The 24,953-nt window shown below is 41.0% G+C and overlaps 1 protein-coding gene across 3 annotated transcripts in view; it reads right to left on the bottom strand.

Moving 5' to 3' along the window:
* TPP2 (tripeptidyl peptidase 2) overlaps positions 1–17,359 on the bottom strand; it is an 83,020-nt gene extending 65,661 nt beyond the window's left edge. For 2 of the 3 annotated variants that reach the window (XM_025364331.1, XM_025364332.1), the window contains exons 1-3: positions 17,092–17,359; positions 9,396–9,524; positions 144–239 (exon numbers count right to left, since the gene is read on the bottom strand). In XM_025364331.1, the coding sequence (XP_025220116.1) occupies positions 144–239; positions 9,396–9,524; positions 17,092–17,256 (390 nt within the window). In that variant the 5' untranslated portion in view covers positions 17,257–17,359. The remainder of the gene's footprint in view (positions 1–143; positions 240–9,395; positions 9,525–17,091) is intronic. The other variant, XM_025364330.1, reaches the window with a different exon arrangement.
* Positions 17,360–24,953: the final 7,594 nt, after the last annotated feature.

Genomic DNA, 24,953 nt, shown 5'->3' with positions numbered 1-24,953 from the left:
GCAGTCATTGTTTGAAAGCCACCAACCCCCCAAAAAACTAAGAGTTAATAAGATTTTATGAAATATTTCTTCAGTAGGAATAAAATCTGAGGAAGAAGACAAGTCAGAAGAATACAAGTCATTGGTACCAGATTGTACATTACCTGTATCCTTTCCTTGAGAGCCTTAGGATAGAAGTCATAGCCATTTTTAATGCCAATATGATATTTGCCTGAGGGATTTGTCCAGCTTGCAGGAATCTACAGAAAAAAAAAAAAAAAGGGTAACCTGTTCATTCACTAAATGCTTTCCAATTCCAATGATACACTACTGAGCAAAAAAGTATACTACTTCTACTCTAACAAGCTTAAATTGGATAAGGATGCTCATGTATGACAACAATGTGTTTAATACTCTTAAGTAGTTAATGTCTTTATCACTTCTTTTTTCTTGTCCATAAATAATTCAACTAGAATAATACCTTTCATTTATACAATGTTTCGTAAAAAGTGCTTTCAACATACACTGTCTCAATAAACCATTAAAATCTGGTAATAATCTTTTAAACTATCTCAAAGTATTTTAAAACACTTTAAACTTTTAGTAGAGCGATGCACACAGTATGCTTAGTTTACAAATAGAGAAAGCAAAGCAGCAGAGAAATCAAATCACTTGCCCCAACAACAGGAAAGTTGAAAACTGGAACCTAGTTCTATCATGGAAATCAAAAATTCTGTATAAAGAATATGGGATTTAAAGTCAGATAAATCTGGCTCTGAATCCAAACTCTATCACTAACTAGAAGGAACCCATAGGCTTCTACTTCGTTATCTGTAAAAGGAAGAAAATCTCTACCTTATTCTTGTGAACAACAAAGTGAACTGAGCGCCAACCAACATGAATCATCAATCAAGAAAATGTAGGGTATTTATACTCTTTGCAATCATGGAACCATGGTCATCAAAACCAGCTTTTAAATATGTATAAATGACAAGGTTGAAACACGCAGAGCTGGTAGCCTCATCAATCCTCACTTGTGCAGTATCTTTAACTCATCCCCATGTCCTTCATCCAATTACTTCCCAGGCAGAAAACTTTTGGATGAAATTTCCTCACAACTAAATAGAGGAAAACAATCATTCACAGAGCTTCAAGGAGCTATTAATACTACGTAGTGACCTTTTGAAGGCCTATGTGCCATTAATCACTTCCAAATCAACTGGATGTCTGGAGAATGTGTAATTTCAAACATGTTGGCATACAAGCTAGCACTTTTCACTCAAAACTTAACCTTCTTTAGAGAATAGGAATTCTGAACTTTAATGTTTTTGCAACAGCCCATGGCAAAACAGTAAAGCACTGCAACAACAAAATGGGAAGTAGTCATTAGCTTTTAAATTCAGAGTATTTATTCACCCTTGTCCCCTACACAGGTGGCTTTGTAACCCTCGGCAAGCAGCAACTTCTTTGTACAAAGACATTACAGAAAATCATGAAATGCCAAAAGATTAAATGAAGTAACTAATTAAAATAACTGCAAAATAGAAAGGCGTTAAGTTATATATAATCACACAATAAAAACAATCCAACAGAATTTATATTTAAATATAAATGAGATCCAAGTCTGCACGGTTCATGGAAACAGATACTTCTCAAATCACAACTATGTATTTTTCCTTACCACGAAGGCAGACTAGTTACAAAAAGTACACCAAAAAAAATCATATAAAAGTTATAATCAGGGCTATCTAACTTTAGGTGAGTAAGAGTAAAGCTAACTTTATGAGGCAATTATGAAATTTTATTTTGCATATTTGAGTATTCTACATAAAGTTATTTTTTATTTCTAAGAATAAAATCTTTACATTTGACCATTTTAAGTTGGTATCTTAAAAATAGTTCTAATTACACAGTAACTACAATGTATTAAGACTGATTTTCATATGATACAAGTAATCTTTTTAATTACCAATTACACCTCACTTCTCTGACTCTCTTAAAGACAGGATGCCTAACAAATCGAACATTTTTCTTAATGGGCCAAGTGTCACCTGAGTGTTAGGGTACCATGTGGTGAAGTCCTCTTAGAAGCTTTTTTTGCTTCCAAATGATTTCAGTCTTGCGAGCCTCATCACACAGGCCAGGGCACATGCACACTGTTTCCTTTGGCTGTCACTGCATCTAAGTACCATGCTGAATCTGGCCAAGTCATTCAATATGCCTGGATTTATCTTTATTTATTTAAAAAAAAAAAACAAACCCAAAAACATTTAAGACTAAGTGTTGATTTTTAAAATGACTTCCAGTTAAATGTGGTAAAATGAAAAAAATTCCAAAATGCTACTAAAATTAGAATAAAGGAAGTGGGGGAAGCATCCAAAAACAAAGGGACAAAGAGAATATGAAAGAGACTTTAGAAGCTCACCACATTTTGAAGGGTGCCAACTGAAAAGAAGGCACTAAAAATTAGAGTGAAAATTGTGGAATACATGGTGCTGGGTGAAAATTGTGGAATACACGATGCTGGGACAACTGGGTCTTCTTACAGAAAAAAGTAAACAGAACTCTTCAAATTAAGCATATAAAATCAATTCCAGGTGAATTCTAGAACAAACGAGAAAAGCTGTGAAACTTCTTAGAAATATAGGAGAATATCTCTATGATCATGGGGTCAGAAAACACTTGTTATACACTGCTAGTGGAAATGTCTTTTTGTAATTTTTTTGAGAAGGAGTCTTGCTCTGTCGCTCAGGCTGGTGTGCAGTGGCGCCATGTTGGCTCACTGCAACCTCTGCCTCCCAAGCTCAAGTGATTCTCCTGTCTCAGCCTCCCTAGTAGCTGGGATTACAGGCGCGCACCACCCTGCCTGGCTAATTTTTGTATTTTTAGTAGAGAGGGGGTTTCGCCATGTTGGTCTGGCTGGTCTTGAACTGCCGACCTCAGGTGATCCACCTGCCTTGGCCTCCCAAAGTGCTGGGATTACAGGCGTTAGCCACTGCGCCCGGCCTGGAAATGTCTTTCAATACAAACACTTGGTCAAGGAGATGTCCTGTCCAAGTAAAAAACACACAGTTGGAAAAACTGTTTGGCATGACCTAGTGACATATCTCCACGATTCAGCAATTCTACTAAGAACACATCCTGGAGACATCCACACACATGTGCACAGGATACACACACATCACAGCAGAATGGATAGAATGTGGTAGGTACAAACCATGGCATGAAACCGATAAATCATTGCTGCCCGTGACAACATGGGCAAGTCTTACGAAACTGAAATCTCACAACACCAAGGGAAAAACGATGTATGACGAAATTTTATGAATGAGACTGTTCATGTAAAGTTCAAAACTGAACAATATATTTTATGTAGCCACACAGATGTGGTAAAACTACACACAAAAAAGCAAAGGAATGATTATCACAAAAGTTGAAATAGGCTGTGCTGTAGGAGGATGCAGGAAGTTTCTGATGTACGGCAATACTCTTTATCTTGATCTGGATGGGTACCATGGTGTTAGCTATACTATTCATAAAACTGTATATATGTGTTTTATGTACTTTATGTATGTATATTTTATAGTAAAAGGTTTTAAAGTTATATTCCCCTTTCGTACTTTCATCTGCTCATGGGAATACCATAGGCCATAAGTAGCTTACCATTGGTTTCTCAAGGAGGCCTAGGAATGTCATTCTTAGAGAATGAGGCTACTGAAGTGTTCAAAGCACGTAACAGTTATCTTAAACTGACAGAAAAATAAAAAGTCTGTTAGCAGTTTACGGGCTATGTGAAAAAAATAGACTATAAACATTCAATTCATTTCAAAGCATGATGGCTGCGTGCGAAGGCTTACGTCTGTAATCCCAGCACTTTGGGAGGCCGAAGCGGGTGGATCACCTGATGTCAGGAGTTCCAGACCAGCCTGGCCAAGATGGTGAAACCCCATCTCTACTAAAAATACAAAAAATTAGCCGGGCTTGGTGGCGGGCGCCGATAATCCCAGCTACTTGGGAGGCTGAGGAAGGAAAATTGCTGGAACCCAGGAGACGGAGGTTGAAGTGAGCTGAGATTACGCCACTGCCCTCCAGCCTGGACGACAGAGCGAGACTGTCTTAATAAATGCATGACTACATCAAAGAAACTTGAAGACCTCATTGTGCTGCTTTCTAAAAACTGTGTACCAAAGAGTTGCAGAGATGCAAGTAGAATCCCAGTGATTAATAATTTTTCCCTTTATTGACTACTGCAAAATATCTAAACACCTGCACATCTCTGAAAAAAATTAAACTGAACATGTGTGTGAGTACACTTTATGGATGGATGGAGAATAGAGTTCTAAGAAGACTGGTGGAAAATTTGTGTAAGAACACTCCCATTGCCCCATCTCACATGCCGCCCAAACTTCACCAACCAAGCAATCTCCATAGTTGAACCGGAGAAAAGCTGATAAGTCAACTTTGTCAACACAGCAAAGAAGAGGTGATATGGCTTGGCTGTGTGTCTCTACCCAAATCTCATGTGGAATTATAATCCCTTCCTGTCAGGGGAGGGACGTGCTGGGAGGTGACTGGATCATTGGGGTGGGTTTCCCCCCGCTGTTCTTATGGTGATGAGTTCTTAGGAGATCTAATGGTTTAAAAATGCATGGGGGCCAGGCACGGTGGCTGACGCTTGTAATCCCAGCAGTTTGGGAGGCTGAGGCAGGTGGATCACCTGAGGTCAGGGGTTTGAGACCAGCTTGGCCAACATGGTGAAACCCTGTCTCTACTAAAAATACAAAAATTAGCCGGACGTGGTGGCAGGCGCCTGTAATCCCAACTACTTGGGAGGCTGAGGCAGGAGAATTACTTGAACCTGGGAGGCGGAGGTTGCAGTGAGTCAAGATCATGCCATTGCACTCCAGTCTGGGCAACAAGAACAAAACTCCATCTCAAAAAAAGAAAAGAAAAATAAATAAATAAATAAATGCATGGCACTTCTCCCTTTGCTGGCTCTCTCTCCTACTCAATCATGATGAGAAAACACGTCTTGTTTCCCCTTCACCTTCCACCATGATTGCAAGTTTCCTGGGACTCCCAAGTCATGCTTCCGGTTAAGCCTGTAGGACTGTGAGTCAATTAAACCTCTTTTCTTCATAAATTCCTCAGTCTCAGGTAGTTCTTCATAACAGTGTGAAAAGGAACTAATAGAAGGATGAGACATAAGATTGAGTCTGCATGACATCACTCCAGACCCCTTGCATGGTGTGGCTACCTGAATATCTACGGCCAGACTTCTTGCTCATTCCTCCCCTAAACCCCAGGTCAAATGAGCTAAGGACTTCTTTAAGGTAACAGGGCATCCCAGTGGAAAAAATACAGTGTATACTGATATTACAGGGGTCCCCCTAAATGTTATCATTACCCTACAGTGAAACCCACCAAAAGACCCCACACAAGCAGAGGAGCTTCCAATCACTTTTTCTTGTGCCTTGCTAAAATAAGACAGCCAGGAATGATTAGACACCTAAACAAAATATCTAACGTAAAAAGCAGAGAACAAGGAAAAGGAGGAGGCAGAGAAGGAGGAAGGAGAGGGTGAAGAAAAAGGGAGAAAGAAGAGAAAGCAGAATAAGAGACTAAGAAAGGAGAACAGGAGGAAGCGGAGGGAAGAAACAATGAAATAGAAATAAATTAAAATTTTATCTCAGAGATAAAATGTTGCATACATGATACAAAAATATGCTCCCAGTGAACATGAAGGGGCTTTTGCAATTAAAAACAGGCAAAATTTAAAAAAATTCACACAAGGGTTACAATGTTGAGAAAATGCTGGAAATCTCTCGGGAAGGAAAAAGATAAAGGCAGTGAAGAAAAGGAGGGTGGAAAAGAATTTAAAAACTGGAGGATCAAGTCAAGAGGTCCAATGTGCAATTAACCAAAAACAGCAAAACAATGGAGAGGAAGTTACCTATGAGAAAATGCAAAAAAATGTCTTGGAAATAAAGGACCTGAGAATTAAACTCTCTTCTTCCACATATTAATTCTACAAATAAAGACTAAGACTAGAAAAAAAAAAATCAAGAAATAAAAACTATTAGCATGTTATTTTAAACTGAAGAGAATTTAATGTATCGATGCACTGCTGAAGTAGAGAACAGTAGGGGAGAGGTGTTACAGGGATTTAACTCTTTTTGTTAGAAGCCTTGTAAAAATATTTGTCTTTTTAAACTATTAAGACATACTGAACACAATTAAAAATTAAGTTTAAAAACCCACAATGAAGGGCTGAGAATACTTAATAGTAGAGCTAAAGAAATATGTCGCCAAGCTGAGAAAAGACAAACCTTATAATTTTTTTTACTTTATATAGATATCAATATTTATGATACATATATAATTCTACCTTTGAACACTAGTGATATTGTTAGTTCATGTGGTTTATCTAAAGCAGGGATTACTACAGCTATTTAAAAACAAATGAGACCAGGCATGGTGGCTCATGCTTATAATACCAGCACTTTGGGAGGCTGAGACAGGTGGATCACTTGAGGTCAGGAGTTTGAGACGAGCCTGGCCAACATGGCAAAACTCCATCTCTACTAAAAATACCAAAAAAAAAAAAAAAATTGGCCAAGTGTCGTGGCGCATGCCTGTAATCCCAGCTACTCAGGAGACTGAGGCAGAAGAATCACTTGAATACAGGAAGCAGAGGTTGAGATGAGCCGAGATTGCACCACTGTATTCAGCCTGGGCAACAGAGTAAGACTCCATCTCAAAATTAATATAAATAAATAAATAAATAACCGAGTAATAATTTTATATGGTTCTAAGCCTGCAGGACTTACTGGGAATTCTCTCTAGTTTCCCAGAGTGCCATAACTCACAAGAATCCCAAGTTTCCCTTTGAAACAGATTCTAATAATAAGGTTCACTTGGTGGAAGACGGGCCAAACTCTAGAGTAATTCAGATGGCTGAGCATTTGTAATTCGAAAATCTGAAATGCTCCATTTGAGTGTCATGTTCGCACTCAGAAAGTTCTGGATTTTGCAGCATTTCGGATTTTGGATTAGGGAGGCCCAACTGGTATATACAATGCAAATATTCCAAAATCTGAAACCTAAAACACTTCCGGTCCCAAGTGTTTCAGATAAGGGATTCTCAACCGGCAACATAAACTGGATGACTCTGACAATTGAAACTTTTTCATAGTTCCAGCGGCTGGAAGCTCAGCATCAGGGTGCCAGCATGGTTGAGCGCAGGTGAAAGCCCTCTTCCTGGCTTACAGAGGCCACCCTCTTGCTGTGTCCTCATATGCCCTAGAAAGAGCCTGCTCTACAGAGAGCTCTCTGGTGTCTCTTCTTACAAGGGTACTAATCCTATCCTGAGGGGACACATACTCATAACCTCATCTAACCCTAAATACCTCCCAAAGGCCCAACCTCCAAATACCATCACACTGAGGGATAGGGCTTCAATGTATGAATTTTGGCAGGGGGTAGGGACCCACATAATCAGTTCATAACACATGGAAAAAGAAGTATAACCTGGATTATTAATGGCTGCCATCTGCCCATGACAGCCAGATTTCTAAGAAGAACCAAGTCCCTCCACTAAGTGAAGGCAGGACCTAATGAGATGTCACTCCCATGATTACACTATGGTATGTATAGAAGGTGAAGGGATTTTGCAGATGTAATTAAGGACTCTGAGCAAAGCAAAAGGGAGATGATTCTCAGTGGGCCTGAACTAATCAGGTGAGTTCTTTAAAAGAAAGACTGGAGTCATCACCAAGGTCAGAGATTCTCTTACTGGCCTTGAAGAAGCAAGCTATCACGAGTTTTACAGTTGCCATGAAATGAATTTTTCCAACAATCATGTAAACTTGGAAAAGAAGCCTGAGCCTCAGCAGAGCCTTTAACCTTGACTGCAGTCTTGTGAGACCCTGAGCAGAGATCCACAAAAAGCCATGCCTGGACTCCTACCCCATGGAATCAGGGATATAATAAATACAGAAATACACAAGGTTTTAGGCTGCTAAGTCTATGGTACTTTATTACACGGCACAGACAACCAATATGCTGCCACAAAAAGCTTATTTGAAAGACAAGGCCCAAGTACAATTCAGATAGATGGTAAAAGGTGGGAAAAGCTAACTAAATAATCATAATTTTATATTCCAAACTAATGCTGCTTATTGCTTTAAATGATAGAGTACAGGATCACAAATTCTTCCCATCCTTCATGTTCCTTAGCTCATGAGCTGCTCTGTGCTTGCTTTATGCTTATTTTTCATGTTTAGCTTACCCAGGCCTTTCTACCAAGGACATAGAATAAGACAAAGCTGGTAGGCCAGGCACCATGGCTCACGCCTATAAACTCAGCACTTTCAGAGGCTGAGGCAGGCGGATCACAAGGTCAAGAATTCGAGACCAGCCTGGCCAGAATGGCGAAACCCTATCTCTACTAATAATACAAAAATTAGCTGGACGTGGTGTAATCCCAGCTACCTGGGAGGCTGAGGCAGGAGAACTGCTTGAACCCGGGAGGTGGAGGTTGCAGTGAGCCAAGATAGAACCACTGCACTCTAGCCTGAGCAACACAGCAAGACTCTGTCTCGAAAAAAAGAAGTTTAAAAAAAAAAAAACAAAAAAGACAAAGCCGGCCATTTAAGTTAACAGCTACTATAGCCTAAGTATTTCTTCAAGTTCACTGGGAATACTATGAAGGGACAATAAAAGATGAAGGCAAAGCTATGATGTGGTTACTTTCTCTACCTTTATATTCAAAACAAAATTTGGCAACCTCATTGAAAAATACAACCCAATTCTAAGCACCTCATCAAACAACAAAATAATGGCTTCTTCTAAGGCAGCCCCAATGACTCACTTCTTGTGAAACCCCTTCCCCTTCAGTGTGTGCTGGATTTCTCAACTCACTTCCAATGAGCTGAATATAGTCAAGTGACGGGTGGTCCCTTCCAAGATCACTTTTACAAAAAGTCTGTGGCTTTCATTGTGGGGACTCTCTCGGCTCACTCCCCCAGGGAAGGTGCTGCCAGGTATTGCAGCACTGTGGAGAGGCCCAATGGCAAGAAGACAAGGCCTGCCAGTGACCCTCCAGGCTTGGAAACAAACTTCCCCCTCCTCTCCCAAGCTGACCCTCCAGCTGAAGTCACAGCCATGGCTAACCGTTTGCAACCTCCAAGGCGATTCTGAACTACAGGAACCCCGTTAAGCCACATCCAGATTCCTCACTCATAGAAACTCCAAGGTAATAAATATTTGTCATTTTAAACCAGGAGGTTTTGAGGTAATCTGTTATGTGGCAATGGATAACTAATACCCCATCACTAAATGTAAGGTAAAAACATTAGATGCTTTGAGGCAAGAGTAAAAAAAAGAAAATTCAAAAAGAAGACAAAAGCTCTGACCTTAAGCACTCTTCCTGAAAGGCCAACAATTTCACCATCCTTCGGCTCTACTTCCGTAGCAGTATTCACATCGCCACTTCCTGTTGTATCAATGATATCAACAATTTTTGGTTTTCCATCAGTTGTAACCTGAAAATTAAGAAAATTAAAATATGAATGGTAGATTTTAGGTTTTTATTCCTAAAGAAAACAATGCAAACCCACGCATATATATGTGTGTGTATATACAAAATCTGCATTCACTTAAAAAAGAGAACTGAATTGTTTTAAGCCAAAAGCCTGGACAAATACTAGTAAGAAAATTTAATTGTGGAAACACTACAGAATCCTTCAAGTGGTTTCATATATTCAGTTAACAAATATTTACTGAGCATGTACTATAGGCGACACCCTATTTTAGGTGCTGGGGATATGGCAGTGATCCATATGCAAAAATCTCTGATGATCTTATAGTGAGGAAGCAGTTCAGTTAATAACAAAGTAAAATAAAGAACATGTCAGATGTGCTATCACACTGGGTATTAGGGAAAAAAATAAAAAGAACATGTCAGATGGTGAGAATTAACTACACAGAAAAATTAAGCAGGGAAGGGAGATGGGTGGTGTGGAGTTTTCAATGTCAGTTTGACTGGTCAAGGAAGATCTTACAGAGACGGTAACATCTGAGAAAAGATCTGAAGATGGTGAGCTGTGGGTTGGACAAGTATAGAGCTTTAGGGGGAAAAAATGTTTTAAATGGCACCATTATTGGATGCCACACTAGCACCTCAAACACAATGAAGTTCAAGCTTAACATGCCCCCCCACCCCCCACCTGATTTTCTCCAGGCTTTGCCATCCCAGGAATCCCCACACCCAGCTGTTCACCCCGGAAATTTAACAATCCTCCTCTGATACTTTACTTCGGTTGACTCCTCACAGTGAAGCTAACAGGAAATCCTGTTAATTCTTTGTCTAGAGGATAGCTCAAATCCATCGCATTTTCACTACCACTATCCTAACACTCCAAACCACCACCATCTCTTGCCTCCATGAGGTGAATCACCTCCTAAGCGGTCCCTCGGTTTCCACTCTTGGCCCCACCAAAAGTAACACAGGCTGAGTCCCTAACCTGAAAATTCCAAATGCTCCAAAATCATCAACATGAAGCTCAAAGGACATGTTCATTGGAGCCTTTCGAATTTGCGATACTCAATCTGTATTAAAACAAGCTGTATTTTATCGGTCCTCTCCTTTAAGCCCATCGATGTATTCACGGAGCCCTCAGAATACTTGCATAAAAAGCCTCGCGCCATCTGATCCCTGCCAACCCGTTACTCAGGAGTCTAACCACACCAACCTCCTTTCAATTCCTGAAACATGCCAAACTTTTTCCTGCCTCATGACTTTTTAAACAGGTTCCTTCTGCCTAGAATCTTTATCTCTTCAGTCATTCCACAGGACTCCATCCTCTCAGTTTTCTATTAAAGTCCCTCCTGCAGAAAGGCCTCCTCGATGACCTCCTTTAGGTAGCTGCCATCCTAAACTTGATTATTCTTTCTCATTGTACCTCATTTCCTTTACAGAACATAATTCTATTTCTAATCATACAGGTGGGTCATCTTCATGTGTTCCCCCTATTAGAATAGAAAGCTCCATGAGGGCAAGAGCCATGTCTACTTTATTCACCAACATATACCCACTACCTAGCAGTGCTTGTCAGGCATTCAATGAATATTTAATTACTGAATTACAAGACACGAGTTACTCAGCACTAAGACTGATTTTCAAAGGTTTGGTTTCTTGCCAGTCCACAAATTTTCATTTGAGCCATAACATGATTGCTACAAGTAACAGTATATATTTTCACACATTTTTGTGGGAAAAATAATTTCTGGGCTCTTGCTTGGCTAGTTTTTCAAAGGAAATATGTTGCATTCGGGAATATGTACTGAGTTACCAGTAGGAATCAGACAGAAAACAGAGACACAAAGACTGAAGGAAAAAAAAAAAAAAAAAAAAGACACCATCCTCAAGAAAGAAACAGAAACATAAAAACCATAGAAACTGTCAGTAAAGAGGAAGAGCCAGTCTTCAGACTCCAGTTCCACCTGGGAATTCACACTCTTTAAGAAAAAGCTTAATGTCCGCTGCTCCAGGTCTTCCTGACCAACACCAAGTATTTCCTCTGCAATATCCTCCAAGCTCTGTAATTAAGGTACATCCTAAAGAAGGAGAAGGAAATTCACGATGTGGAGAAAACAAAGGCACACATTTTTTTTTTCTTCCTTTACCAGACAAAGCAAATGGGTGGCTGGTGGACCCCAAATCTCATTTCAATCTTGTTGCCATGGAACAACTGAGGGCCTGATAGCTGAAGGGGCCATAAAGGCCTCCCAGGCACAGCTGTTATTTTCATGTATGGTAATTTTCAAGTTGGATGTTTACTTCTTGAGAACTGTCCTATAATCGTAACAAATAAGAATTCTGATAACTCAGAAAGCTCAAAGTCATAATTCAAAAAAAATCACTGTGGGAATCATACCAAACCCTGATGATACAACTATAAAACTTAGATACTGATTCTGAAGAGATAGGCTATGTGTCTCAAAAATATAATTAAAAAAGAGAAAAATGTAAGAAAATCTACCAAAATAAAAATGGAAACAAAGTTGATACTACTGTATAAAATTAAAACTAGCTAGGTCATGTACTAATCATATAAGAAAATAACCTATTTTAAAATGTACCCCAAATAAATACGAAATTTGAAAGATATACAGTAGGACTAAGAACCCAAATCACCTACCTTCACCTCAATAGGCAAACCTGAGTGACTTGAGATCAAGAATAACAAGAGAGCACTAACAGGTCAGACAGATCCCTCTCATTAGAAACCTCATTATCAATATATGAGCAAAGGAAAAAAGTCTATTGGGATTTAATGGCTTATTTGTCACCTATTTCCACACGCTTATAAGGATCTCTCTCCCACACACACACACATTTTCATTACAAATTATTATACGTGCAATTATTCTATCCATGAATTTCTTACTTTAACATTAGATAAAGAAAACCACTTCACTAGAAATAAAAAGACAAAAACAGAAATGTAGGGTCAGAGGAGGGTTTTAAAAAGGCAAATCCCCTGAGGATTTTGCCATGGGGTTTTCAGAGAAGTAAAGGAAAGGAGGAAGGTGAACTGCTAACAATGGAACTATATCCCTCATCTCTGAGAATGGGGAGGCTTCACATGAGAAAGAGGGACTACAAGCATGGGCAGTTAGTATGGGTAGAGCTTCAGTACTAAATCCTGGGTCCTGGGGTGGAAGACTGGGAAATGCTTACTGGGCTATGTTGGCTGGATGAAACAGAAATCGCCCAAAGCTTTCCCCAAAATGTCAAGAATCTTTGTGTATGTCTCCACTGTAACCATTAAGGTAGAGGAGTTAGTGAAGGTTGGAAGATTTGCCAAATATGTGCAGAGAGGATCAGAACAAAAGGTGGGGTGTTTGCAGAGAGGACCAGAACAAATCTCGGGAAGTTTGTAATCTGCCATAAACAACACAAAGCTAATGAATTTACTTAAAATTTCAGGAAAGATACTGAAAATATTCCTTTAAGCAAATAAAGATTTAATAAATATTAACCAGTGACTTTTATTCTGATATTATAATGATTAATATAAATAAGACAATCTTTGCTTTCAGAAAGGTTATTGTCAGTTGGAAAGAAAAGTAAGTAGAGAGATGATCACAAAACAGGACAATAAATAGTAGCGGTCAGGCCAGTCTGGGTAACACAGTGAGACCCTGTCTCTACAAAAAAATAAAACAATTAGCTGGGTGTGGTGGCACATGCTTATGGTCCCAGCTACTGCAGAGGCTGAGGCAGGAGGACTGCTTGAACCCAGGAGTTTGAGGCTGAAACGAGCGGTGATCCTGCCACTGTGCCACTGTACTCCAGTCTGGGTGACAGAGTGAGACCAGGTCTTTGAGGGAAAAATAATAATAATAAAAAAATAAAAGAGGTTAGGACACTATTTATGAAAGCATATAAAAACATGTAAGAACACAAAACCCAGCTTGGGGGGAATGAAGGAAAGCTAACTGAAAGAGAGGTAATAAAAATTTTAGTGCATGTAAAAATAGATTTTTATGAAACTACTTGTAACCTCCTCAAACCTCAAACCTCCTCAAACCTCCCTCCAAGAGGAAATTATATTCCTTCATTATGCACACACGTATTTTTTCCATTCAACAAAAACATTTAACAGTACAAGCACATTTCATACAATTTTGACAGATGCTTTCAAAGATTTTTAAGTTAACCAGGAAAAAGTTACTAAACAGAAATACTAAAACAAGTATTTCAGGTGCTATTAAGGGGATCTGAGCAAATTGCTATAAGAACAAAGGGACAAAAAGCCTAAATAACTCTTAGGAGGGATTGGGCCTTACTCACCTCTGAAGCTGCAGGCCCTAACACAATGGCAAACACACACATAAATATGAGGTGGGGTGGGCACAGAATTAAATCAGTTGATTTCCCAAAACATAACGGTGTCAAGACCCGCCTGGATCTTAAACGGATGAAGCAGGAGTTTACAGATGATAGGTAGTAGAAGTCTGACGGAAGATGAAACGCCACATGCAAAGGCATGTATTGGCAAAAAGACCTGAAACATCTGGGTAAGTGAAAGAGTGAAACGGTCAAGGAGAGGCAAAAGATGAAAGATGGGATGAAGGGGCTGTGGACATAAGAAATGATGAGAACTGAGGCTACGTGAGGAAGGCAGAGTTGGATGGCAAACGGCCTCATATATATACCATTCAATTTTTTTTTTTTTATTTTTACACAAAAGCAATTGAGATTCCAAAATGGCTTTGTTTTAAATGGGGGTATAATACAAGGTGTTTTTTTTTAAGGAATATAACTCTAGAAATGTGAAGGATGTATCAAAGAGAAACAAGACTGGTGGAAGGAAGACCTTCTGGCTACTGTGTATATATATTCTGGACCAGTCCAAGTTCCATCTGGTCTGTGAAACCTGACCAGCCCAGCTCTTACTGGCCAGTGCTCCCCACCAATCCCCGCCCCATCCCCCCAATAACCCCTGTCAATCTCTGTAACAGTGACAGTTTGCAAGACTGTATCATTTAACACAAACTTAGCCACCTAGTAGGTGCCTGAATACCTGCTGAGGAAATATGAAATCAGTTATGTAATTACTACTCTTCTCATGCCACCCATCCTCCACTTTATCATGCCCACAGAGCTGTCACAAAAGAATTGGGACCAAGGAAGTCACCAAAGACTGAGACAACTCACTATGTTCTTCCAAGTTTTCACTTGTGCCTCTAGTCCTTTACTCAGACCCCACCTGGCTTTCCAAATGGCCAGTTCAGCCTCACCCTCCTCCTATTTCATTCTTTCCTTCCTTTTTATTTCTATCCATCCTCTAATCTTAATGATGTACACATGTATCTACAAAATAAATCTATTAAAGGTACAGGAAAAAAAATCCTCCTGTTTGTAAGCCACCTTACCCAATTTCTTTTAACTGGCTATGTTTAGGTAAATATCTGAGTCAAGGTTGTTAAAAGAGAAGAGTTATGCTTTCATTTGATTTCAGTATTTTATTATCTGAATATTTATTACATGCAAATATCTAACGTATATTTACCCTCCAAATAGTTGGTGATGAAAGATCCAGCATAAACTTCTATTCACTTATGGTGGGAGCTAAACACTGGGTACACATGGACACAAAGATGGGAACAATAGATACTGGGGATCCCAAAGGGAAGGGGAGGAGATAAGGCTGAAATACTACCTACTGGGTACTATGCTCACTACCTGGGTGACAGGATCAATCACACCCCAAACCTCAACATCAGGCAATATCCCCATGTAACAAACCTGCACTTCTACCTTCTGAATCTAAAATAAAAGTTGAAATTACATATAAAAAAAGAATAAAATAAGTATCATTGCGAAAATAGTTTAATATTTTTCTTGAGCATTTAAAAAAGTCACATGTAATTAGTCCTCTTACAACCAATTTTCACAACAACGCTGTGGGGTGAAAATTATTGTTACTTTAGAGAGAGAAACACAAGAATGTGAGAAACAGATCTGGAAATTCTACCAACAAATTCTACCAAGCAGCACTTCTCCAACCTTTTCTGACCCTCTTATTATCCTGACAAAAGAACCGGTGAACCACTTATCCCAGCTGTTTTCCTCCCACTCATCCTATAAAAAGTAAACACACTCCACAGCAGAATGGAAAGCATTACTACTTTGTAATAAAGCCTCAATGAGTTGATCGCTGTCATTGTTTTAAGTCTTTAAGCTATAAATACAACGACAACTATACAACGCCAGTTACTGGGAGGGAATTCAGTACCTGCTCCTCTTCTGATTCATCAAAGGTGTGCAGTACTTCAGAGTGGTGTTGAAGAACACACACCAGGAATCAAGATTCTCAGGGGTTTCTAAGCAGATTCGGCCAGACTCCCCCTAGTTACTTCCAAAATGCTACCTCAATAATCAGAAAGCACGATAAAGGATCCAGAAGGGAAGCGATATTGTGGGGAGGAGGATGAGTGTTTAGTGTAGAAAGGAGGATAAGATAGCCCGAGGCTGATCAACGAGAGATCAGCATACAGTAGGATTAGTCAGGGATGCTGGGAGAGGGATCCTGAACAACAGTGAAATTTATTACTGGATTTCAGCAAAGGGCTAAATGTACAAAAGTTAAACTTTACAGACTTTAAACAGAATGCTTTCAACGAGAGACAACATACTTAAAAAAAAAAAAAAAACTACCTTCTGGTATGATACCCTGAATCTACCCTGAATTTTAAAGTTGCCTAAGGCAAAACTAAGTAATTTTTAAAAACCGTTTTATGCTTTCAGGTTTAAAAAAAAAAAAAAAGTCGCATCATTTCATAAGGTCTGAGAGGCTCACCAAAACCAAACCTAACTGAATTCTCCTTATGTAAACGAAGACTAAGCCACAAGATTCAATGACCCTAAGCAAATACGCTGCAGAAGATCGTTTAAAAATAGAATACACAAAACTACCACAGGAAACAATTCCGGAAGCGGACTGGGTTATCTTCTGGAAACCCAGCTTTCGTGCTTAAAGACAAACTATTCTTCCCCAAACCAAAGCTTCCGATCCCTAAACATTAAGTTCTCATGTCACTTGCCTATCTGGTGTCCCCACCCCACCCCAATGATAAAAGCTGTAAAATTCTCTTTAAAAACGTCAGGCAGGGACCAGTGTCCGAGGCACGAGGGGGTCTGCAGAGGAAGGCGGCGTGGAGGGAAGGAGCCTCTGGGGGTCCGGCCTGGCAGCGCCGAAGCGAGAAGGAAGAGGGGTCCCTAGGGCCAAAGGCGGACCCAGGCTCCCCCTAGCCAGCCGCGCCGGGCACGCTGCTTTTGTTGGGCCGGGAACACGGCCCAACCTGGGGTCCAGGCCCTCGCCCGCCCAGCGACCCTGGCACGGTGCGCCGTTAGTACCCTTGGCGGGCGCCGGTCCCTCCAGCGCCCGGCTCTGACCTCTGCCCACCCCAGTGCTGCCCACCCAGGCCCGGACTCGGCCGCAGAGCGGGGCTTTGGCATGCCGTGCTCCGAAGCTGTGTCCCCACCGGCGTCCCCGGCCGCCCGCGCCCCCGCGCCCGGGCTCTCGGGAGCTGCCTCACCTGCATGCCCGGAGCCCCCGGGTCCACCCCAGTGTCCAGTACGGCGATGAGTACCCCCCGCCCGTCATACTCCGGGTAGCGGCAGAGGAAGGAGGCGGCTCCAGTCTCCTTCTTCGGCAGGAGACCGTGAAAAGGGAAGGGCTCCTCAGTCGCAGCAGTGGCCATGGACGCAGGATGGAGGACGAGGAAGCGGCAAACTGCCAGGCTGCGCGCGGACTAGCAGCGCGAGGACACCCGTGCGGCCTCGGGCAGGAGGCGGGGGCGAGGGGCGGGGTCGGCCCCTCTCCCACCAATCCCGACCCGCCAAGGAGCGGTGGCCAATCACGTACTACTACGTAAGCCAACGGCGCCGCTCTCAGGAGCTAGGCCCGAGTATTGCCCGGGCTGCAGTGAAGGGGGCGGAGTCTGAGGCTATTACTGTAGGGTTCGGATCTCGAACCTGGAGTCCTAAAGAGGCCCGCGCTTGGGGTTTTAGGGGTTTTAGGCAACAGCAGGCCTCTAAGCAAAGAGTCCTGGTGTCTCGGACCGAAACACTCCCCGAGAGACGGGCAAGGAGATAGACCGCCAGCCAGGAATAGTGGGAACCCTTCGCTGGGCAAACGATAGTTTCCAAACTTAAGGTTGTGGATGAAACTTTTCGGTGCGGCTGCTGCAGGGGCCCCAGACCCGGGGTGCTGACCCGAGGCAAGGGAGCCGGCGCACGCACGCTTAGCTGCTAAGGAGCCCGCGGTGTCGGCGAAAGCTCCGGACATGAACTTGGAAGGTCGCAGGTTAAGGGGTGTAGGCTTTGGGTTCCCCTGTGTTGTTATGCCCCTTTGATGGGGGTGAGGTGGTGAGGGGGAGCAATAGGGTGGAGACAGGCAATAGTTTCAGTCAACAGGAAGTGAGTTGTTGGCCATTCCGTCGCCTTTGTAGCCAGTAACAAAGCTCGAGACTGAAATGGGCCCCTCCTATCTGCTGATCCTTACCTTCCAGGATTTCTGAAAAACATCTTTTTTTTCCCCTCTTACACTGAAGTTTCTGATTGCTCTTTACGGCTCTCCACTCAATTATAGAGCCATAATTTGCAGTTTTCCAAACTCACAGTGCCTGCTGTCAGTTGCTGCAAGCTGCACAGTGGTCCTCTAATGATCTTTATGTCTATGCTCATGCCAGGGTAATCTTAGCCTTTTATTGTGCCAAAGACCCCTTTGGCAATTTGGTGAGGCCTATTTCTCAAGCAGTGTTTTAAAATGCATACAATGAAATATATAGGATTACCCAAGAAATATATTTAAATGCTGTTATCAAAAATAGTCAAGGCAATTTTGTTATATAACAATAGCTTTACATGTGGTATATAGTTACAGGTGTGCTTCTTTTTCATTAAATAACAGGAGCTAGGGCCAAGGCTAATAAACTACCATAACTTCAAAACAATGAAGAATATAATTATTTGGAGATAGCAGTGAAAACTGCACTATGATGAACTGATTTTTATTGGTAACGTAACAGCAAATGCTACCCTGGTTTTGCCTACGTTCATACTTGATGTGAAAAAAATTAAGAGGTTTGTATCTTTTTTCTACAGAAGTTTTTGAACCCCTTGGATTCTGTCTATGGACACCAAGTTAAGAATACCTGGTATAAAGGAAAGCCTTATGCATGTGGTTTCCAACCCACAGAATTTCAGAGATCCTCCATGAAGTCTCAAAAATTATTCTCATGGCTGTGAGTTTCATGCAATGGTTTCAGCTGATTCCTTGATCATTTATTCAGTTCATAAGTCTTAGAGAAGCATGTTCTCTTTAGTGCAGAGGAAAAAGAGAAAAGTTGAATGTTTTTCTTCTTATTCCCAACTGTTTACCTCTAGAAAAGAATTCAAATTAACACAGAGGAAAACAGAATAACAAACTTGCAGAAGACATTCAATATAGAGCTTACAGTGACAGAATAGATTGGCTCCCAGTTTCAAATGAACCGTAGTCCAATCACTTCATTTTACAGATGAAGAAACAAAGTTAACTGACTGTCATGGCTTACAAAACAGGTTAATGAAAACACTGGATATGTCTTCTCACAATCTCTCCCCAGTATGTTCTGCCACACCATGTGCGTGACTTTGCCAGAGTATCACCCAATGAATAAATGGGGAATGAACAGTTCCTTATGAAACCTAAGTGGCAGACTTTTTATTAGACTGCTGTAACCATGTTCTTCAGATTTTTCTTTTCTTTTCCTTTTCTTTTTCTTTTTTTGACGCAGAGTCTCACTCTATGGCCCAGGCTGGAGTGCAGTGTCACAATCTCCGGTCACTACAACCTCCGCTTCCCGGGTTCAAGCAGTTCTCCTGCCTCAGCCTCCTAAGTAGCTGGGATTACAGGTGTGTGCCACCACACCCGGCTAATTTTTGTATTTTTAGTAGAGATGGGATTTCGCCACGTTGGCCAGGCTGGTCTTGAACTCCTGACCTCAGGTAATCCACCCACCTCGGCCTCCCAAGGTGTTTGGATTACAGGCATCAGCCACTGCGCCCAGCCAGATTTTTCTTTTTTTGCTTACATATCCCATAAACATGTTCTTTAAAAAATCATGTATCCCTTTGTACAGCTGTAAAATGAAGTCTAAATTTGTCCTTTTTTTTTTTTCTTTTTGAGACGGAGTTTTGCTCTTCTTGCCCAGGCTGGAGTGCAATGGTATGATCTCGCCTCACTGCAACCTCTGCCTCCCAGGTTCAAGTGATTCTCCTGCCTCAGCCTTCCTAATAGCTGGGATTAGAGGCATGTGCCACCACACCCAGCTAATGTTTGTATTTTTTTAGTAGAGATGGAGTTTCTCTATGTTGGTCAGGCTGGTCTCGAACTCCTGACCTCAGGTGATCTGCCCGCCTTGGCCCCCCAAAGTGCTAGGATTACAGGCGTGAGCCACTGCACCTGGCCTGTCATAAATTTTAAAAATTATAAAGGATGTAATTTTTGGCGTAGTATAAATACCGTCTTTCTTTAAGGAAACTTTCATGTTTCTCATGTAAATATACCCAGTTGAATGTAACTCAGATAGCTACCATCAACTATTTATAAAATACCTGAACATTTAAAATCAGACATTTTACATCACAATTTCTTCTGGAAACTTTATTTCCATTCTATACAGAATTTTTTCCCAATGTAATTTGCATTTATGATGGAAAGGCATATTGATAATTTATCATCATCTGCAAAAAAAAATATTAATTTTTAAAATTTTCCTGGAAGAAAAATGTTAAACTTATTCTTTTGGGTTATCTTTCAGTTATTACAAAGTTGATTACAACAACATGAGTAAGTCTTAAGCTTTGATTAAAAATTATAGGACAGAAAATTTTTTATTGAAAATAGAGCTCTTAAAAAGATGCTTGGTGTAAATAAGTCATGTTTCCATTAATGACAGGACTAGTTAAAAGGATAAGATTTGTACGTCTGTGTCTCTTGTAAAATTGGATCATTGATTCTCAAGAAGCAAAACCAGGATATGTAAGTATTACATAATATGCCCAGAAAGTGATGTGAACAAAATTCAGACTTACGTTGAAGCTCCCATTTTAAGAATCACTCATGTGACAAATGTCATCTTTTGCTATATAACCTTTCCTTAAATTGGAGAAAAGATGGATTTAATGAGACAAATGAAAACTGGTTTAACGTAACACACAGCAGAGCATATGCTGTTATGATTTGGTGTTTGTTCCCTAGCCCTTGTTCCTCATAATAGATTCTGGGATGTTTCAAAAATGCTGTCTTTTTTGCTAATTGTGGTCTTAACAAAAATTGTTCTTGATTTAAAAAAAAAGATGAATAGAACTGGTTATTGGACTTTGATATTAAATAGTTTTACTGATGGTATTTCAAATTGTCCCTTTATTTGATGCCCCAGATGCTATTACACCTGCAGGTGGTACATAATAGTAAGATTCAGGATGTGTTCCTTTTCCCTAAAAAGGTGCAAAAGATAATCACGTCTTTCCACCACAGGCACGCTCTCAGGCAGATAAGCTTAGAAAAAAGTGGATGACTTCAGGCATCTAGAAATTGATTTCGTTGAAACTATCTATTACTTTGTACCAGTTTGAAACCCACTATTTTATATAACCCCTGAAATCTCAATACAGTCATTTACTGTTTTTCTTCAAGCCAAGTATTGTACATAATATATGTGCTTACATTTTTTCCTCCTTTGATTTAATGACATTATCACTGGGGGGAATTTTTAATGCTAAGTCAGTTTGTGTGACAGTTCATTGGAAATAAATAGAGAATATAAGTAGAGAAACATGGATAATCCGTAATAATAGATAATAATAAAACAAGGGCTTAGACATAGGAGGAGGAGGAGGAGGAGAGGAGGAGGAGGAGGAAGAGGAGGAGGAGGAGGAGGAGGAGGAGGGGCAGCAAAAACAAGGTCAGTAGGCCTAGGCGTTAGTCACCTTATGGAGGGTAAAGTATTAATAATAGGCTGGACGCACAGCAACTTCTGTCACCCAGCATTGTTCAAAGCAGGAAGCGCTGAGTCAGATGTTTTTCCTATCACCTGCCCCATTCAGGCTGTAATCCAAGGCACAGGTGCGGTGGAAGGCAATAGCTTTCTATGAATCGCCTTCTTTGTAACTATTGCTGCATCCTATCGTTTAGAGAATATTTTAAAATTTAATTTCCCAAGACTCTCGAGATTGCATAAGCATCCTACATATGCCAGCGGCTGGGCTTTGAAATCTTCCTCAGCATTGCAGCGAGGCCGCACCTCCCGTGGGCGGCTCCCAGCCTGTGATTGATGCGGGAGGGATGCTGGAGCATATCTGTTCCGGCAGGTGGGCAACTTCGTGGACAGCTGTCTCAGGCTCCAGGACTCCCCAGCCGGCTTTGCCAAGTTGGACTGCGTGGACCTCGTGGTGGTCCAGGGCGCTTCCACCCAGCCTCTCTGCCTCTCCTACTTACTCGGGGTCAGACTTGCATCGCGACCTTATGCCTCTCCCAGCTTTTTGTGAACCCTTGACTACCTCACCTCGCGCAGGCACTAACGTGAATCCTTGCTTCTTAGAACCCATCTGCCCCCACCCCAAGGACCCGAAACTAAAATAGCTCATACCAAAGAAGCAGGTTCAGAAGCATGAAGCTTCGCCACTGCTGCCGCCCAAAGGCAAAAGCCGTTGTTACCATTTCTACCAAAGGTAACAGAGTCCAAAAGCCAGGGCGACCTGATCAGCAAAGTTTCAGTCACAATGCTGTGCCTGGCTGTATGGCAGCCTGATCAAGTAGTTCTGATTTCTTACATGGAGAGCAGGACTGAAAATGTGGGAAATTCCGTCCACATAGGAAGGACTTTCCAGTGATTCCAGCAAATCGTGACAAATACCCACTTTGCTAACAGATACACCTCCAAACCAAAGTAAATTATACAACATCAAGTTCCAGGTACTTGAGCCTCCAGTAATAAAATGGTAAACTAAGCAATTTGGACCAGGTCTTCTGGTGAAAGTGAGAACTGGACAATGTATGAAAAATACCTGCTTGAAAGATACCTCCCTGAAGGCTCAGAGAGCTAACAGCGCGGTGAAGAGTTTGTGTAAAAGACATAAATTCAGAGACTTAAGCTTAACATTTGAGACAGCTTTGCCTTTCAGGGCTTTTGCCAGTGCATAAAGAGGTAGCTGAGAGGCAGAGTTTTGTTTGTTTGTTTGTTTTTTACAGCCTTGCAGGGCTATGGGTACAAGGGTGGAAGCTAGAGCCTGCCAAGAGTGGGAACAGCATGGAAAACCTGTATTTTGGGTTGAGGCTGCAAAGTCCACACCTGAGAAGTAGGAATAAATTGAAAGTAAGCTTAGACTGGCCCCCAGAGGGATACCACATTATAAATAATATAAAGTCCTGAACTTGGATCAAGGTGATTATTCTCAATGGTATATGTTCATTGGAATCATCTGGAGAGCCTTAAAAATATTGCTACTTGAGCCCACAGATTCCCAGAATTCCAGATATTCTGATTTAATTGGTCTGGGTTTTTGCCTGGGCATTGAGATATTTTATATCTACCAAGATTATTCTAATGGGTAGCTAAGGCTGAAACCCACTCAGCTAGTGCTACTTGGCAGAAGCAAAATACTTTAAAATACCTACATTTACTCCATTCAGGAAGATAAAGACATAGTTGAGCATTTGGGCAGAAAATCAGAAACTTAAAAAAGACAAAACCAATTTAGAAAGAGCCAAAAGGAAATTTTAGAACTGAAAAATACAAAAGCAAAACAAAATTAAGAACTCAGTTTCTTAATTAAGAATGAGTTTCATAGTTACTGTCATTTAGCCAAAGAGAATTATAGATTGGAAGAAAATACTAAAAAAATACCTGGAGAAATAAAAGGATGAAAAACACAGAAGAGATGAAAAGAGTGATAGATGTAATAGTGGGAAGTTCTAACAAACTTTTAGGAAATGAGAAAGAAAATGCTTTAGAAGCAATAGCTGAAGAGATAATTTATGAAAATTTTCCAAATTGGTGAAAGCCTATATATTCAAAAAGTTCGATGGCCCTAAAGCAAGATAAATTTTAAAAAGCTACATCCAGGGACATCATAGTTAAAAAAAAAAAAAGAAAAAGAAAAAGAAAAAAGGCAAGAGTAGCTGGAGAAAAAAGATTATTTTCAAAGGAGCAGCAATTGATTGACAACTGATTCCAAACAGAAATGAAGAAAACCAGGAGACAATGAGACGACAGCTCACCCATGCTGAAAGAAAATAATTGCCAGCCCAGAATTCTGTAGCTAATGGAAACATCCTTCAAGAATGAGAATGTGATCAAGTGATCTTCAGAGATACAAAGGCTGAGGCAATGTGTCACCAGAAAGGCAGCAAAAAATAAATACTAAAGGATAGTCTTTAGGCAAAACAAAAATGGGCTGGGCGCAGTGGCTCACACCTGTAATCCCAGCACTTTGCGGGGCTGAGGTGGGCGGATCATGAGGTCAGGAGATTGAGATCAGCCTGGCCAACATGGTGAAACCCCATCTCTACAGAAATACAGAAATTAGCCAGGCATGATGGCAGGTGCCTGTAATCCCAGCTACTTGGGAGGCTGAGGCAGGAGAATCGTTTGAACCTGGGAGATGGAGGTTTCAGTGAGCCGAAGTCGTGCCAGTGCACTCCAGCCTGGGTGACTGAGTGAGACTCCATTTCAAAAAAAAAAAGACTCAGACACCCCAAAAGCTGTATCAAATTTGAATCAATTTCAAAATGGTGTCCCTTATTGTCAGTTAATGCAAGAAATTTTTTTAAATGCCTTCCTAGGCCAGAGATGGGGAGATGTACTTTTTGCATTATAAGGTTAGGGTTATTACTTTACACAAAAAAGAGCCAATGTTATGTAAATAAGAGAAATGTGATTTTTTTCATACAGGAAAAATAGGTGCTTTTGATAGGAAATTAATACTTGGAGTGGTGAGGTGTGTTTAATTTCAGGTATCTCACAAAACACCGTGAAATCTCTCACCATTTTCCTCTAATCTGTGGGACCAGAGCTGCCTTTTCTCCCTTTCTCCCCAACGGCTCTGAACGGCTGTCCCAGGGACCAGAGGCTCACCCTTTCCTCTGCAGAACCAGTAGAAACTGGGTAGAACAGTGGATTCATTTACTTCCAGAGGACACTAGAGACTGTAGGTTTAAAGACATAAGAGAATTATGTGGCAGATGGCCTTGATTATTTGTGTAGGGCAGATGGTATGTACGGGGAAACACAGAGGCTTAGGCAGGGGCTTCCCTTCGTGGGCAGCACAAACAGATGCAAGCTCAATCCTGGGCATGAGGCCCACTTCTATGCTCCTCTCTGTTGCCTTCTCCAGTTGTGAGACATTCACT

This window comes from Theropithecus gelada, chromosome 17 (assembly GCF_003255815.1).
Source record: "Theropithecus gelada isolate Dixy chromosome 17, Tgel_1.0, whole genome shotgun sequence".
In the NCBI taxonomy this organism is placed as follows: Eukaryota; Metazoa; Chordata; class Mammalia; order Primates; family Cercopithecidae; genus Theropithecus; species Theropithecus gelada.
This window is presented reverse-complemented; position numbering and strand designations above follow the sequence as displayed.